Source organism: Coffea eugenioides, chromosome 7 (assembly GCF_003713205.1).
Source record: "Coffea eugenioides isolate CCC68of chromosome 7, Ceug_1.0, whole genome shotgun sequence".
NCBI lineage: Eukaryota > Viridiplantae > Streptophyta > Magnoliopsida > Gentianales > Rubiaceae > Coffea > Coffea eugenioides.
In genome coordinates this window covers 38,004,253-38,022,557 of record NC_040041.1, presented here as the reverse complement: position 1 = coordinate 38,022,557, position 18,305 = coordinate 38,004,253, and the positions used below count along the sequence as shown (strand labels likewise).

General features: G+C 33.7%; 2 protein-coding genes across 2 annotated transcripts; one reads left to right on the top strand and one right to left on the bottom strand.

Annotated features, from left to right (window-relative positions):
* Window positions 1-2,584: 2,584 nt before the first annotated feature.
* Window positions 2,585-3,909, bottom strand: LOC113778636. The gene is made up of 3 exons (XM_027324099.1): window positions 3,428-3,909; window positions 3,158-3,277; window positions 2,585-3,072 (listed from the first exon to the last, which is right to left on the bottom strand). The coding sequence occupies exons 1-3, from the start codon at window positions 3,812-3,814 to the stop codon at window positions 2,881-2,883; spliced, it is 699 nt and encodes a 232-aa protein (XP_027179900.1). The 5' UTR covers window positions 3,815-3,909; the 3' UTR covers window positions 2,585-2,880.
* A 6,312-nt stretch (window positions 3,910-10,221) lies between these two features.
* Window positions 10,222-10,773, top strand: LOC113777353 (B3 domain-containing protein REM23-like). Its single transcript, XM_027322387.1, has 2 exons — window positions 10,222-10,293; window positions 10,399-10,773. Exons 1-2 carry the CDS (start codon window positions 10,222-10,224, stop codon window positions 10,771-10,773), a joined length of 447 nt encoding a protein of 148 aa, XP_027178188.1.
* Window positions 10,774-18,305: the final 7,532 nt, after the last annotated feature.

The window sequence follows — 18,305 nt, the reverse complement described above, 5'->3', positions numbered from 1 at the left end:
CATTCATTTATATAATGTTTTGTACTTATATGTTAAAAAACACAAAGGATCTAATTTACTTCTTCTTTTTTGTTTTCCTTTTTATAAACCGCTCAGTGTTGCATTATTGGACCCCTTTTGAAAGTGACTCTCTCAATATTGTTTTCTCCGTCCATAAAACTCGAATCCAAAATATCAAGTTCCTTGACACATGATCCAACTGAAGTAGTGCAATGTTTGTAGCTATGTTCTCTTAGGATAGCTGTGTTTTCAACTCAATTGAAGTAGTACAATGTTGTACAAGTATATTTGCCCTTACTATCAAATTCATTCCAAGTTTATGAATGAAAAGTGGAGTTAGTATTATTATTTTATATAACTTAATACTAGGTGAGGATACTCAGACATCAATTGCCAAATTTCTAAAGATGCCTTGTAGAATGCATTTGTGGTCATGCGAAGAATCTTAAACACAAATTAATCATGCAAAATAAATTAAAAATTTTAAAACTAATATTCTATGATTGACAAGAGTCTAAGGAATACGTTTTGATTTATCATTTTTAGTCTGCAAACATTGTATCATTTCCAAACATAATTTGTTATTTCATTTTCATACTTTGCAAAGAACTTATATCTTCTGAATCTGTAAGGCTTTATTTTTATTTGATAAAATATAAGGTGGTCATACTCGATTTATCTTTTGGTAAAGTATGAAAACTTACTAACAAAATGAAAAAAAAAATCCTAATACGACCATGTATTCTTGTCTCCATTTCTAAACTACTTAAAGGTTGAGTAAATATTTTTGCCACACATCTCTCTCCATTTCTTCCTACTTATAATTTCACTTCTAGATTCATCTTTTTGCCTCCTCCTTCTTCTTCTTATTCAACATTTAGTCTTCACAAGAAAAATAATTAATTACATCAAAAACCTATGTTAGTAGTACAAAGTTATTTACAATGTCATTTCGGTTTAGTTTAGGAAAATGGCCTATTTCGTCCATAATATTTTGAGGAAAATTTTTTTTATCCCTCACTTTTAAATTGAAGCAAATCAATCCCTCATATTCTAAAAGCAAAGCAAATTAGTCCATCACATTCTAAAAGAGCAAATCAGCCCCAAAATGGACAAAATTAAAAGATCCCTTTAGTTTCTTTCAAATCTATTTTAGGGGTAAAATTAGAACATCACTTAGTTTCTTTGAAATCTAATTGCATTTGTTATGCACATGACATTAAATCAATATGAAAAGGATAAAAATTACAAATTATAACATAAAAAATATACCCTTCTCTCTGATAAATTTAAAATAAAAATTTTATTAGAAAATGATATTAAGTCAAACTAAAAAGGAAAAATTAAAAATTATAACTTTGAAAACAAACCATTCTCTGTGAAACAAGAAAAAAATTAAACATTACAACATAAAGAACAAATCCTCCTCTTTAAAAAAATAGGTAAAAAAATTGTGTAACTCTCTAAAACAATATGATTATTCTGTACCTCTTCCGAAGTGTTTTAGTAGGAAGTTTGCTAGTGTGCCATTTATCCCACACCTCTTTTGAAGTTTGTTAGTATGTCATTTATCCTACTTCTACAACAAAGTGGTACTTATTTAGTAATCAATTTTTGATCTTCGGCACTCCAACAACTTGAAAGTCATTAGATGGGGCAAAATAGCCATACTTAGCCATACTGCCATCTTTACACCTTCAGATAATTACCGCTTCCCAAACTCCTCTATGAAAGACTGCAAAATCACCATGGTTTTAATGACTTGGCAATGATTATCCACTGCAGCTCCCAAACTCCCCCTCTTCAAAGCAAGTTCTACTTCTGCAACCCATGTCGGATTCATGGACTTGGATACATCCTAACATGCTTGCCATAGCAACCAGATCAGTGCGGGCACTCAAGACTTTTACTTCCAATCCACAAACCAAACAACATGAGCGGCTAAATGCAGCAAAATGTCATCAAGCTAGCATTTCGACGACAAACTCTGAAGTCGATCAACATAATAAGCAGCTAAATGCAGCAAAATGTCAACTATCACATCTTTTACTGATCACAAGATTCAGAATTTCAAGTAGTATGACCCATGTGCCCGTTAAGCAACATCAGATCATATGAGATCCACATCATGACCCCAACATTGCCAAAGCCACAAGCAATAGTACCAAATATGATGTTTCCTGAGAAATGAGTGTCTTCTGGAAATTCAGTCGACTCTTCTGATCACTAAACAAGGGTCCTCTTACAAAGTGATAGTTGATCAAGTAGAAAAAAAGCTGCTTTATAACTCCAGAAAATATATGATTATTTGAGCTAAGAAGAACAGTTGTAAAGACAACATAAGATGCTATAAATTAAACCTCAAAAGCAGATGCAAACATAACTAAACATGTCTAAAACCTAAGAAATATCACGGTGCCAAACCTAATGATGTTTCACAAGACTTAGAAATGCATAAATTACCAAACGGAGTAAGGTCAATGCACCGAATCACTTATTCAGTCAAAGATTAGTTGTTTTCACTGGAGCTCATTGGGAACTTCCAACTAGACTTTTACACAACTCATTGGGATTCAAATGCTTTCCATATTCATCTACGCAAGGTTTCCATATTGTTTTTTTGGAAAAAAAGGTCTCTCATGGAAAAGCAATTCAACAATGTCTGAACATTTATTTACATTCCCAGGACCAGACTACAAGATCAAAAAACTCAAAATCGCCATCAGCTAGAGAACATGTTTGACTGTCAACATCATCAAACACTAACATAGTTAAGCAAATAGCTTTCTATAGTTCTCCCATCACACTCAAAAATTGCAACATAATTGTACCATAAACATTGCTAGTCCATCTTCCATGACTGACCCAGACCGAGTTCAACTAAGTTTTAACCACTTTGGGGAGGCAGAATTTAACCCGCACATCTACAATTCCAGCATAAACACGAGCTTGAAAACTTTTGCCCTCAGGAGCATCAGCACCGCGAGCTCGAAACGTTATATTATATACCCAACCAGCACAGCGATATCCAGTTACCCACTCAATGGCCACAAATTCATAACATGGTAGCTTCTACAAGAGTAAATTTTGAACTTTAGGAACTCATCAGTAATCACTATACTAGAGAGAAACGCACAAAAACTGGAAGAAAATTTACCTCCGCTAGGGCCTGTTTAGCCAACCCAATGACCTTTTTTTCCAGTTCTTTATCTCTCTTATAAGTGGTAATTGGCTTGTAGCCCAGAGTAGGTCCCGGATTAGTAAACACGTCAAAACCCTGTTCACCAATCATCCATCCAAGTTATCAAGGTGTGGAATTAGAACGGAAGAGCACCTTTTGTGAATGGACTATCAAGCAGACATTTTTATTATTATTTAAAAAGGAAAAAAAATGACAAAGCAGAAGGATTAGGACCGATCTACTAACCTCGCTTTCTTCAACCTCTTGCACGTACTTGTCCCATACTTTTGGGTCGACATAGGGGACAACGCAACGCCTATTTCGTTCAAATTCGTTCAAGGAAGTACATAGCGCCCTCAGCTCATCTTCACTGAAGGGCTCCACATTTCTCAAAGCCTCAGCTGTCAGATCTTCCCACCCACCTTTCCACCCATCCACCGACTCTTCAAGAATTCCAGGTAGCATCTCTACCTGTTGCCCCTTCTGAGGATGATCCAAACAGCCCTCATCGTCGCTGCCGCTGTGGCTGAGGCTGCGGCTGCTGAAGCTGCCGATCCTCTCTTTCTCGCTACACTCCATCGATTCCGCGTACGGAAGCTCGACGATGCACCGATCTTCGCTGCCAGAAGCCATTGCAGGTAACTCTAATTTCAATTTGGATTGTATTCTGGATTGTTAGAGGACTTAGATCAAATTGTTCATTCGCGTATGAGGTATAAATAGAAGTGAAGGCAGTAGGAGGGTGCAAAATAAAATAAAATAAAAACAATTTATAGACCCAATTTGAATTGAAATTGGAATTTTCAAATCAGTAAATCGAAAATCGAAATGGAAATCAGGTTTTCCATTTTTGAAATATATTAATTTGGTTTGAATTCAGGAATGGGTTTTCACAAATCGGAAATCAAATACCTAATTCAATTTCAAATTCGTATGTTATATATATATATATATATATATATATTATGTAATATAAAATTTATATTATATAATAATACATTTAACTAATAATTATATTATATAACAATACAATAATAAGTCTTATTAAGTTAGTTGTCTATTATGTTATAATTATAAAAAGGTTTAGTTTAGCATTGAGTTAGAAAAACTTATATATAAATATAATACAAAAAAAAGGTTCTAGAATTCGGTGAAAGCGCTTATTACCAAATTTCGAATGCAATTCGGTACGAATTCAAATTCGGGATTTGTGACATCAAAATTGGTTGAATTTCCTAATGTCCAAATTTCAAAAAATTTTGAATTCAAAGTTTCGAATTACCAAATTCGATTTTGATGCACACCCCTAGAAACCGGTTTACCCTAGGCATGTGATTTTATGCATTTTTAAATATTATTATGTGTCAATAATATATGGATCGGCTTCTACAAAGCGTGGGTGCCTAGTGGGCTTGTTATAAAGTGAATATTTATACAAATTAGGGTTTTTTATACAAAAAGTACAGGGAGATTAAGTGGATAAATGCAAAAATCACAGGAGCATAAAGTAAATATTTATACAAATTATAAAGAGTTTACATTAAAATTAACATTTTACCACACGCACTTTTAAAGTGCACTTGGTATAAAAACCATAATTGTTTTTTTTGTCAAAGGTATAAAAACCATGACTAATTGTGCATTTCATCCATTTTTCACCTTACATAAAATCATAGGGGGTTGTATGATTATTTTAAAAATCTAGGAGGTCATCTAGCATTTTGTAAAACCATAGGGGAGTAATAAATAATTTACCTTTTTTTTGTCAGAATTATATTCCTATATGGTAGACTATTTACTCTAGTTGAGATTCCCCCAAACTCATGACCGGTGTGTGATGACTCATTTTTACAATAAGCATTTTATATGATAGAAGTGTCCTCTATTGATAAAATATTTATTTTAAACTATCTTTATATTTACATAGCAGTAGAAAGACTACATATCATATGTTGCATCTAAACATCAAACACTTTGCTTTAACCATGTCAATGATCCTACATTATTGGTTGGTAAAGAATCAAAAGGATTTTACCAATGAATTACGAAATACTATGATTCTTACATAGAATTTCTCAATTTATTCCGGAAGAGCTAATCGTAGATTCATTTGGTTATCATATATAGAAGAGCCAGAAGAATAGTTCATCTGGGTGATTTACTAAAGATTTATTTAACTTTTGTTAATTTGCTGCATGTTCTTTTAGAAGACTCTTTGCAATGTTGTTATAACATACTACTAAAATAGTATAATTAGCTATTTGCAAGCCCAATGAGTAGTATGCTCTTTTTTTTTTTTATCCTTGTTAATCAATTTATTAGCACTAGGTAAATCTGGCATTTGTCAAATGGAAAAATTAACAAAAGTGATAATGTGATAAATAAGTTTCAATTCAAATTCGAGATTAGCAAGTTGAAGGAATGAATGGTGATCTTTTAAGTTGTTATTTATTTGATTATCATTGTGATTCGAAACTACTAAAATATAGTAAGAATTTGTTTTTAGTATTTACAAAACTTTAGCTGATAATTGAAATTTGTTAATGTTCTTTAGAAACATTCAACGTGTACAGTAAAACCTAATTGTTGATTTTCATCTATAATTTGGTCGGATTATTGTGTATTATTTTTTAAAAAAAAAAATTACTTGTGTATTGTGTTTATGAATAACTTTGGATCATTTATTGATTTGGGAAGTGAGTGGCTATCCTTAAGTTTCACACCAAGAAAAATGTCACCACTAGTTGAACTAATTGATTAGTTAACTCATCATTTAGCTTAACATGTATTCTCGTACGCGATTATGTTATCTAACGAAATAACTTTGCAATTTAACAAAAATAACATAGCACAAATAATTAAAACAACATAAAAAACATGAAGGGCGTTCTCAATTGATCTTTTAAATCTGATTTTAATTTTGGATTTATGAAAACTGATTTTGAAACCTGATTTTAGATGTTTTGGGCCCCAAAAGTTAAAAAGCATGTCTTAATTCTTAATTGCTTTAAGATTCAGATTATAGCCTACTTTTTCTACATGCAAAAAAAAAAAAAAAAACTTTTAAACTTTAACATAATTACTAAACTACAAAAAGATTAAGTAAATATTTTGGCCACACATCTCTCTCCATTTCTTCTTACTCGTTATTCCACCTCTAGATTCATCTCTTTTCCCCTTCTTCTTCTTATTCAACATTTAATCTTCATAAGAAAATTAATTAATTACATTAAAACTCCATGTCAGTCGTGCAAAAGTTATTTATGTCTCACATAATGGCAATTTGGTTATCTTTTTGTCGAGATTAGCTTTTCAACATTTTCAAGAACACTCGAGTGTTTATCAAAGTAGCTTTATTAACTATAAACTAGAACACAGGAGTTATTCTACAAAATCTGTTAAAAATCAATTTCACAAAATCAGCTTTTACAAAATTAGAATCACTTGAGAACAATCCTGTAAGTCCTAAGCTTTGTTTTCGATTAATTAAATCAAATTTGCATAGAATTATTTCGTTTTGACATCTAAAATTGATTGTGCTAAACAATAAAAATGGATACATTTTATTCTAACCTGCATACCACAAAGTGGAACGATTTAAAAAAAAATTCACATCATTCTTTCGATAATAAGACCTTTCATTCTCGCCATTCTAGTGCACTAAACGTAAGGTTAGTTTAATGCAAAACCAGATCAAATAAAATTACTTACATTGCATACAAAGTCAAAGAAAAGCCATCAGAATAAAATCTTAAGTGTAAAAGGGAGAGGCAGTAAATCAAAATTAGAAATATGAAAAGAAAAAACACAAACAAAATCATTAGATGTAATGCGCATGATAAAAAAAGTCAATGGAAACAAAAGAAATAGGTTAATTTACGGTGACAAATATAACGGCCCCAATATTTTAAACTTTAAATTTCCCAATTAGCTGCGTTGGAGGATTATATATATATATATAATTTAGTATTTCAGAACTTCATTAATTGGGATCTTTAAACATAATGTGGGGTTAAGTGTGTTGGTCAAAGTAGAAGCTTGAGCTGTTGTTGCGACTCTTTCCACACCGAATTACCAAGTTGGAGTTGGCAATTGAACATAATTCATCCATAATGCCATTTAACATTTTATAGGTCCAGCAGCTGGAATTAGTTGTGGTGTTTTCTACACACCTCCTCTCCCCAGCCACAACCTAAGGTTAACAAATAAATGGAATAAAACAGAAAAAGGAGCATATTTCTAAATGGGCACTAAACTATTAATAACATCTTTTTTCACTGCACTATTTTCATTTTTTGTTCGCCCATTTAGGTTTTATGCTAGTATGTGTCGGCAAAAAATTGAACTACAGAGTCAGTTCTAATAGTTATATTACATCTTATGCCTAAGATTATAATCTACTCCAAATTGACAACGAACTAACATCTCCTTCAATGCTTCTTTCCAGGTTTGATTTCTTGCCAACTCTAAAAGTTTACTGGGTTCAGTACTTAAGAACTAGACTAAAATGCTTATGTGGATTTAAGGCTCTATGACACTGTTTTGTACATAAGAAATGGCACATGATTCTGAGTTTGTAGGACTGACTGGTTAAAAAAGTTCTATTTCAGCTATGATATGGAATGATTCAATCAATTGTGGAATTGAAACGTCATTAAATGGTCCAAAGCTCTTGTGAAGGAAATGTTTTCAGATTGCTATCCTAAAGGATATAAAATGTACTAAAAGATTACAGTGTCACATGATACCCAGGTTAGGCAATCCTAACTAACATTGCCATATCTTGAGATATAAAACTTATATGATCTTGATTCTTTTAATTGTTTTAACAAATATTGTTTTAATTGTTAACATATACTTATATTTGATATTTTGATATAATTTCAGAGAGTGGGACAGAAAAGTACTAAAAATGGAGATCTTCTTGAGGCAAAAGACTCCACACGTGGGGAGTTTCTAAAAGCAAATACAAACCTGGCCCACATGAAGAGAAGAAACGGACTTCCTTTTCCTTTTGCTGACGAAGAGTTGCTGACTAAGAGTCTTCGTATTAAGAGGAGATGACTTGTACAAGGGAGTCTGATTAGCAATAGGAAATGGAAAAAGGGGAAGGCGGCAGAGCTTGACTTTTTGTACCTTTTCTCTCAATTCGCCAGGGACCACAAGAGAGTTAGTCATTGTTTTAGAGATAGTTTTAGTTTTCTTTTCTTTTTGATGCGTGACTTTTGTTCGACAAAAAGTCCCAACCGGAGAAACATAGTTTACTTCTTGATTATTTAGTGGAGATTTACTTATGCGGCGTGGTTAAACTTTCCATCTAGTCAAAGATCAACGCGACGACGTAGTCCCGAATATTTGTGAGATCGAATTAATTTTCATGCGTTTCTTAATTTGTTAATATTTGCACGTTGTCTGCTTGAATTTTCACGGAATTATTTTGTTAATTAAATGTCAAGGGTCCGATGTTCAATTCGACTTATTAATCTCCTGCCAAATTAGTCAATTAAATCTGTAATTGTTTAATTGATTAATATCAGTAGCAACTAGCATTTTTACACACGAGGGGACGTGCAATCTGATTTAAATAACCCTCGTAGCGTGTTATTGATCAGGGTTAGACTTTTCTAGTTTTTAACGCAATTAGGAAATTAATTCCTACGGTCATACCTAGGAATGTTTTTCGGTTAGAGCGTGTCGGTGACTATAACTAACCTGTTAATAAAATTAAGTGAACTTTCCTTGCATCAATGATCGGATGAATAGACCGTGTCTGAGTATTTGTATCCTTGGCTAGAGTTCGTCTATTATTTATTTAATTCCTTTCTACCTTCGTGTTAGTTAATCATTTATTTGGTTGAATTGCTTAATTATTTTAAGTTTTATTTTGATAAAACCCCCCGTTGTTAATTGGAACTTTGAAGGAACGAATTACCCCAAATCCCTGTGGATTCGACCCTACTTACCCTATTTACAAAGCAATAATTACTTGTGAATAAGCAATCCCATTCTGGTATATCGGATCAAGAAAACTTTTCGGAAACAGAGTGAATCAAGTAACCCATTGCACATCTAGAGTCCCTGCTCTAGTACTTGAATCGAGTTTTGATTATTCCGATTGGCAACTAGACTTATTTTTATTATTACACAAGTTTCGACAACCTGTCAATTCAAAAACTAGACTTAGGCACTGTTTGGATTGAAGGAAAGGAAGGGAAAGAAAAGGAAATGATACCAATGAAAAAGAAAGGAAAGGAGAGCAGAAGAAAATGGTTTTCATCTATTTTGTTTGGATTAAATACGAAAGGAAAGCACAATTAGTTACAATAGATAATCATGTTTGTATACACCTACCACAAGAATGTCCGCATTCACTAACAGATGTATATGAACAAAAACAAAAGACAGACATAATTGTATACTGTTTCTTGTATGCACATTTTTGGCCCCAACTTACTGGACCAACCATTGGTCTTGCTTCCAACTCATGTAATCATGACACGGATAAGATATTACTTTAGTCTGACTGACATATCTTAAATTCACTATTCAAGAACAACATTTAATTAATCTAATTCGGTCTTCAGACTTCCATGTAATTATGTTCACCTTTGAAAATTTCGAACCTATAGTATTAACTAGTTATCTCGATTGATGGGAGCTCAAATCCCTTGTTAGTGAAGGATTACCATGAAGGAAGGTGATGAATTCGATCTAATGAAGAACAAAAGATGCAATTCACTGCATGGTTGTGCATTTTTTTTTTCTCTCTATTCAATGTACTAAATGCAGTTAATTTAATATGGAAGTAATAAAGATGTTACTCATGAATCGTGACTAACATGATAACTATAAAAAGAGTTTCTGGTAGTCTAAAAGTCTACAGAATTTAATGTATGTACAAAATACGAACAAAAGGCAAACAAAAAGCCGTGTAATTTGAACTGACACCAACCTTAAAGTCTATATTTACTTCTCTTTTTTCTTTCCTCAACCAAAGAGGGCTCATCGTTCTTGTTTTCCTCTGCAAGCCAAATTCCAAAATGGAACAAAATTTCAACTTTAATCCGTCCTTTATAAAGCTGTTGATGGAAGATGACTTCACGAGAGAAATTGTAAGTACCACATCAATTGCTACTGTATACGTTTTCCATTAATCTTCTTCAGTTATTGTCATGATTAAGTTTTATATTTATTTTTTTTCCTTGACATTTTTGTAGCGGATTCCCTATGCTTTTGTGAGGAACTTGAAGGAAAAGCTTTCCTCAAGATGCACAATCGAATCCGAGGCAAAGAACTCAGTTCGAAATTCATGGCCAGTAAGAATTCGAAAGAAAGGTCGCTACTATTATATTTGCAGACTTTCGTGGCCAAAATTTGTTAAAGATCATCATTTGAAGCTTGGAGATTACCTGTTATTTCATCTGATAGATAAAACAACATTTAGAGTAAAGCCATATGGTGCTGATTGTTGCCCAAAAAAGTTTAATGTGTACAATTCATCCAGTAGCTCCAGTGATGATGAATCTGATGATGGCTCTGATGACAGCTTTGATGATAGTGATGAAACTGAATTTTACTCATTAGATGAGTAATTTCAACATTCAATTTGTAGTACATACAAATTGACTTGAATGGTCTTACATTTCACGATCTTCAAGGAAGAATGGGCATGAGCTGTTGAAGGGTGCTCATTAATATGAAGGATGTTTCTATGTGCTCATCTACTGTACTATGAGATGTAGACATTGGACTTTGCATCATTGCATGGTATTTTGCTTTAATTGGACTTTGCAACCACCAAAAAAAAAAAAAAAAAGAGAATAACAAAGAAAATGAAAATAGAGAAGTAACTTTTTACTTCCCTCCCAAAGAAGTGCCCGTTTGTTTAATTGAAAATTTTTCTTTTGCACTAACATGTAGTTTGTGGTTAAACTAGGTACCATACACAATTTACTGTTTATATTTAGTCCATAAGGATGGTCAACATTGACTATTAATTTCATATGACCAAAAAGAAAATATGTTGTATATTTTCTATACAAATATGCTTTTTTTTTTAAAAAAAAAAAATTATAGTCTACGTATCCCAATTTCAATTCCTTTCTTAAATTATTGGCGCAATTATCAATATTACCCATAATTCCTGTATTTTTTTTGGCTGCAAGGTCTCTAAAAATTCATCTATTCAGTACCACGTACACTAAATATTAAAGCTCATAAAATAGTGGTAAACCAATGGAATTTGGTTCATGATTCATAAGGGCCATATTTAAATTAAGTACACAATCGTATTTAACCTTCGTACGTTCTACAGCTAAATTATCAACTAGTTCTTGATGGATGGATCCTTTTTTTCCTTTCTGACATATGATTTAATCGTGGGATAATTTCACAAACCGCACTTGGGGTTTACAACAATTGCAGACAGTAATCTTCATGTTTAGAAAATTATACCTACCTCCCATTTATGGTATAAAATGACAAATATCCTTCGAGAACTACTCAATTTAACATCTCCATGAAGTGAAGCAATGGAAATTTAAAATTATAAGTTAACAAATAGTTAAAAAAAAGAGAAAAACAAAGAAGAGCAAGATTAATAGGTTCTTTCTTGTCTTAACCACCCAAATTATCTCAATTCAATTTTACTTTATATTATAATAATTTGAAAAAAAAAATTCTAGATTCCTAAATAGGTTACTTAACCAATTGGTATCTAATTTTTTTTTTTCATTTGTCTATGTGAATTTTTTTTTTCCATTTGAAGGAAGAGAAACGAATTTGATGCTTGGTTTTGTTAAACTATGTTGCAATATATTTTGCTTAAAATTACAAAGGAATTTTATTTCTTTGGAGAAAAATTACATAAGGGCAATATTGGATTTTCAACTGAGATATTTTGCTGACATCAGTAAAGTGAGCTCCGAACTATTTTCTAAGGGAGGTTTATGCAATTTTTTAAACCTGGAGGGTACTTCTTGCAATCATCATAAACCTCGGGGGAGGATTGTAAAAGTATCCCTATAATCATTACATTGATTTAAAAAATTGCACTAATAAGAACGGATAAATATAGCAAATTCAGTGAATTTTATTTCAGGCTGAAAAATCACCAAAAATAGAAAATTTCGAGTTTCAAATCTTTCAAATCCTCAAATCAATGTATGTAGTCAACTTAATTAAATACCGAGGAGACAGAGAAAGGTCACTCATGATTAATGTTATGACTATCAAACAAATAGCCAGGTAGTCTAAGAGCCTTAACAGCCTATTCTCATAAGTCTATATGGATTATTATGGGATGTTGCTTTGTTCACTGAGTGTATTTTGAAGGAGCTAGCTACGGCTCTGTTCACTGAGTGCATTGACACAAGTTTGATAGTTCCGAAATTCCCATGATAGTGTCGGGGCAATAGGATGAGACAAGTTTGATAGCGATTTGCAATAGATGCATTGCACATTTATGAGAATAGGTTGACCAGAATATGGATCAAACGTGTCTCCAGGAGTCATGATTGTCTTCAAGGAACCTATGGATTCCACCCTGTCTGCAGGCAATGGCTTCAACTGAACCAATTTATGGACTATGAGATTCTTCACCTGCCCCTCTCTCCACATGCTGCAACCTATATATTCTTAAGACTTCAAGATACTCCATCCTACCTAAATCTTGGTCACCAACATCAATTGCTAATATGTCGATCATTGGAACTGGACTAAATGAACCTTTGCTCATGAGATGATTTGTCAAGTGTTCCTAATCTTCCAGTAATTAGTTGAGAAAAATAATGAAATGAAAGATTATTTCTCTATTCCTTGGTACAGTCTTAGTGTTGACGAAATGGGCCCTTACTAAAGTGGCACTAAGCTGCGTTTCCACAAATGAACTAGTGCCATCCTCAACTAAGTAAAAAAACAGCCCAGAGAAAAGTAATTTGAAGGTTCAACAACGAGCAAAAGGTTCTCATCTTTCCAGAGTACAAGCCATCTTCAACAGCCCAAATAAAAAGTTCCCAACTATAAATTGTGAAAACCCAAATTCAAAGTCACAAGTCAGTTTTCAAAAGTACTTTCCTGTAAAATTAACTGTAACGTAAGCTAATAAAAGGAATCTGGGGGAATGAGGCAATATTCAACAGAGATTAGACATAATAAAACAACTAAGTTTTCCACACAACATGACCATTAAAAACTAGCATCCAACACAATAGTTTCTAGAATTAAAGTACAAAAGTTTGCTAATCATTCTCTGAATCATGCAAAGCTATCTCAGTGAACATGGAATTCAACCTCGACTTCTTCCTAAGGAGCTTTTCCTCCTTAAGATGTAACAGCTTCCATTTCATTTCCACTTCCTTTCTCTTTGCACTGTCTATGAATCTTATTGCCTCCTCCACCGGAAAAGGAGACTCAAAAGATTCTAATGCCCCGCAGAGATAGGGATACTTATCACACACATCTTCTTCCTCTCCGTCTTCGTTTGTATCTTCATGACCCTCCCCTTCATGGGCAGCATGCACTCCACCATCACCCCAAACTTGTTTGGAAAGCTCAAAAACTTTAGCCTCATGTTCAGAAATTTGGTTTTTTGTGGTAGTCTTTTTTTTCTTGGACACTTTCGACCCGTCTTCTGGCTCGTAATCAGGGTCATTTTGAGAAGTAGAATGCTTCTGTGTCGTGCCTTTCAGAGTACGTTGAGTTGTGAGGACTGTAGCATCATCACCAGAGTGGTGTGGTTTCTTGAAGGCTAAAGATCCAAGGTTTTGGGATTCTATTTTTTTGGACATTCTTACGGTTTTTTCAGGAGAGAAGAAGCCACTTTATACCAATCCATAGCATATTGCAAAGGTTTAAATAACAAAGAGAAAGAGAGGAATTCAATTACAGAGGGAAAAAGAGAGAGAGAGAGAGAGAGAACACTCTATTTGTGAAATCAGTAGTGTAATTTTTATTGACGATAAATTAATCTAAAGTCCACTTAATTTCCTAATTCTGGTTAGTTAATTTTGGCCATTAGTTTTCCGATATAAACTCCACAAATCTTAAACTCTAGGAATAAAGTATGCTAACAACTACGTAATTCGTCTAGAAAATAACAAGAACTTCAATGATCATCAAGCTCCAGAAGCACTAGTTTTTTGCTTCTTTCCTTTCATTTCCAATAACAATAATAACGGGCAAAGAAATAGGAAAAAAAAAAAAGAAAAACAGAGCAATTAACAGTTGCATGAAAAGTTGAGAGCAATTAATCGGCCATTTTTATTTAGAAGACTCATCGTTGACAGTGCAGTAGCGGCACTTCCAAAACAGTAAATTTGGGAATGGAATCAGTGGATTCACATTTACTTGGGAAACAGGTTGGGAGGACTTTAGACGGACCTTAATTGAGTAGTAAGTCTGCTTCTTCGGTTCCTTTTGTGAGCAAATGGGAATGATAATAATAACGAGGATGGTGTCATTGTTAGGTTTAATACTTATTGTAGTGAAATGTATGTCTTATTCATTTTAAAAATCATCACAATTAATTTTGTTTTTTAATCTGAGTTCAATTAGATTCAGACTCAAGTTTAAATTCGAATTCAAGTTTTAGGTGGCTGATCGAGTTCAAGTATGAAAAATTAGAGTTGAATTTGGCTCTATCAAAGTTAAAATTCACTTGCCTCCACTAAATTCGTAGAGCTAATGTATACTTTAAGCTTGTGTTCCTTACATATCCTTAAGAGAACCTATTTGATTTAAAAGGTTAAGGATTGAAAGTTGGGGTACCAAATTTTCAATTTATATAATTTTTAAGCAGTTAAAGAAGTAGTAATTCTAAAATCGTAAAGCTGGCCTCCTTCATTAGCCGAGCACCTTCTGCCATTTTTTGATCACTGGGGCCAAAGACCAATCACCTCAAAAACCAATCTGTCACGGAACTCAACTGATTCAAGAATATATGGATAAACAGAACAGAATTCAAGAAGAACAAAACAGAATTGAGAGAGAAAAATACTGAGATAGAGAGGTTCAGTTATTACAATAATCTCAACTTATACCAAATTGCTCTTAGCTTACAAGCACCTCCTATGTCAGCCTTCTGATTTGCCTTGGGCATTATTTTAGATGAGGAACATTGGTTTCCTTAGGGGCAAGTAAAGCCGCTTGTAAAGTTCATTCGAGCCTTTGCTCGTACTTGTAAATCTTTTGTCAAGTAATACAATCAATTATCGTTTCGGAAAAAAAAAAAAAAGTTTGGTAGCAAAATTGGCTCCAATAAGACCATCAAAGATGGATATAACATGTAGTAGAAGACAATAGTTGGGCTCCTCAGAAAAGTTAAAATCAAGGACAGTCTTGAGATACTCTTTCAAAGGGGTATGGCACGAGAAACACAAGAAGTCAGGTGAGATTGAAAACTTTTCTAGGCTGACATGAAAAAAGGTTTCCTCATCCTTTAGATAATACACAGATTGGAAAATAAGCACACCAGTGGAAGAGGAGGAAGGATCCAAAAGCGAGGGAAAAAGGGAGAACCATGACTTCCTCCATGGCAGCTTGCCTTTCAGAAGGAAAATAAGTGTTTAAGCAACTGTCTGTAAATCATCCCTCTGACCAGCAGTCCTTCCCAAATTAGGCATGCACACTTGCAAAATCAAGAGTCCCTCTGGACAATTGCACAGAAAGAGGATAGATCTTCTATAGAAGCGGACGAGTTAACTGAAGAATTGAGAACATATGAAAGCTAACACTCACCTTGTGTGCCAAGGATGTTGAGTGTATTCGATGTGTTTACCCTCACAGCTCTTTCTCCACTCAGTTGCTGCAATTTGTCAGGAGATTAGTTAAAAAGGATAAATATTTGTGAGGAGGAGAGGACAATATTCACATTATCTGACCTATTCCAAAGTCAACAAGAAACAACTTCTTTTCTTGCGGTGTTCATGCTTGGCCAAGCAATAGGTTATGAGGCTTTATATCACCATTCACTACCTAAGACTCAAAAAGTTACACATTCTAAGTTATAAATTACGCATTCAAAGAGAAGCCTACCAAATTCAATGCATACCACCGACAACTTTCAACCCTTAAGAAGAGTGAAAAAGGAAACAAGAAAAGACAGTAGAATACCCTCTTGAGTGTATCTCCTTCAATCAGAAAGTTTGTATGCAAGAAAGCTCTGAACTGGCATTGAGAACAGGCCAAAAAAACCACAGGCATGGACAAAGCAAAAAAATTGACATATTACTAATCTGCCAATAGAAAAAACAAGAGTGCAATCGTATAGCTATCAGAAACAGCGTGAACTTTGATAGTGTTGTAGGCATAAAATGATGTTCTATTTGACAACAGGCCACATTTATGTCTCCAACAAGGCCAGGCATGTTAGGATGTGATGTCAACAAGGGTTAGAGCTAGAAGAAGATTCAAGCTAACAGGAGTGCGATATCAATATCAGTTCATAGCCCACATCAAAAACTGTTCTTGGGCGTCCAACAATTATTCAAACTTGAGAGACAATTTCTGATACTACCAGGAATCTAATGACAGAGGAAGATTATGAGGACTATCGAGTTTCTTCAACTATAATGAAAGCCAAGTGGAGATGCTTTTTAGCAGCTTCCATCTCATGCTTATAATCTGCTAAAGTCAAGCTTATTTAGTTTTTAGAATGATTTTCGAAATTCTTTTTGCAAACTCCTTTCAAACGAAGATATATGTATGAAATGCATCAAAACGTGATCAATTATCAAAGATTCATAGATGCATGAGAAGACAACAGCATTTGATACGTCCCATATTGTGGAGTAGAAGTAAAGTAGATATATCCATTCAGCACTTCCAATCTTACCATTATGAAGTAGTTTCCTTGTATTCCTTTATAATGTACAGTAGGCACTCCATATGTACCTCCTCCACCTCCAAGGGAGCTGTTCAGCAAGAAACAAGATTCACTTCAGTTCTTTAATAGAGAAAATATAGGGTAAGGAAAAGGAATCAAGAGTCGTACTTATAAATCTGCCACTCTGTTGGATAATCATCTTTGATATGACCCACCAGTTTATTTTTGTGCTCAAATTTCAGGGCAACCTGAAATTCATCTAGCAAGATTAATAGACAAGAAATTCTTTTTTTTTTTCTTCAGATGGAACCAATGTTAATATTCATACAATTGTTGTTTCTTTTCCAAATTACAATATAAATAGTTGAGAACAGAAACAATATGAATCCTCTTGGTCAACCAAAAACAGAAAATACCTCCACAGGTCCTGAACCTTTTTCACAAGAAAAAAGACGTCCCTTGCATACCTGTTCTAAGCTACCTTCACCTATTTTCCTTTCAACCCTGTAGAGAGGTGAGCCGCCAACTTCAACCCTTAAAATCATTCCCAATGGCAATTAGAATTAATCATTCCCAAAGGCTGGTAAAAAGGATAGCAAATTAGGCTCCCCAGATTCAGAGGCTGCTTACCCTGTTGACATGGCTAATTGCTGAAGTTGCTGAGCAGCAGAAGCTTCTTGAAATTGTTTATTCTGGCCTTTTATCAAAGTGAGATCATCATCATTTATACATTTCTCTCAAATTTGTAATTTCTAATTCCTATTCCTTAGCTAATCTCATACCCCTAAATTTGGTTCTAAAGACTATCAGTCCAAATTATAGGAGAGATGACATAGCTAATGGGATTAAACAAAAGGTTTCTATTGATTTGAGAAGTAATGAATCAGATGGTCATCATGTAATCATAAGCATTCTAGCTCTAAACAATTCAAATGATGAACCCAACAATTGAAAAGAATGGCATAAAGATATTTTTAGTGTTATTTAAACTCTACCAATCAGTATTTGAGGATTCTTTTTCTATAAGAAAACAGAGATGAGGAAAAAAAATTCTCTGTCCAATCTCTAAAAGCATACATTGGATTGTGCAGAACAACAGCAATAGCAGTCATTAGATCCAATAAACCAACTGCAGTATATCGACGACATAAGAAGTGAGAGACATTTGGCATAAAGCTTCCCCTATTGACTCACAATCCTCAGCCATGATATGCTTACATTGATTTGAGCAAGCAACTGGCTCACCGAGAAGTTTTCACCAGTGACAGTTGGAGATAGTCACCAGGCAAAAAAGGAATAAAC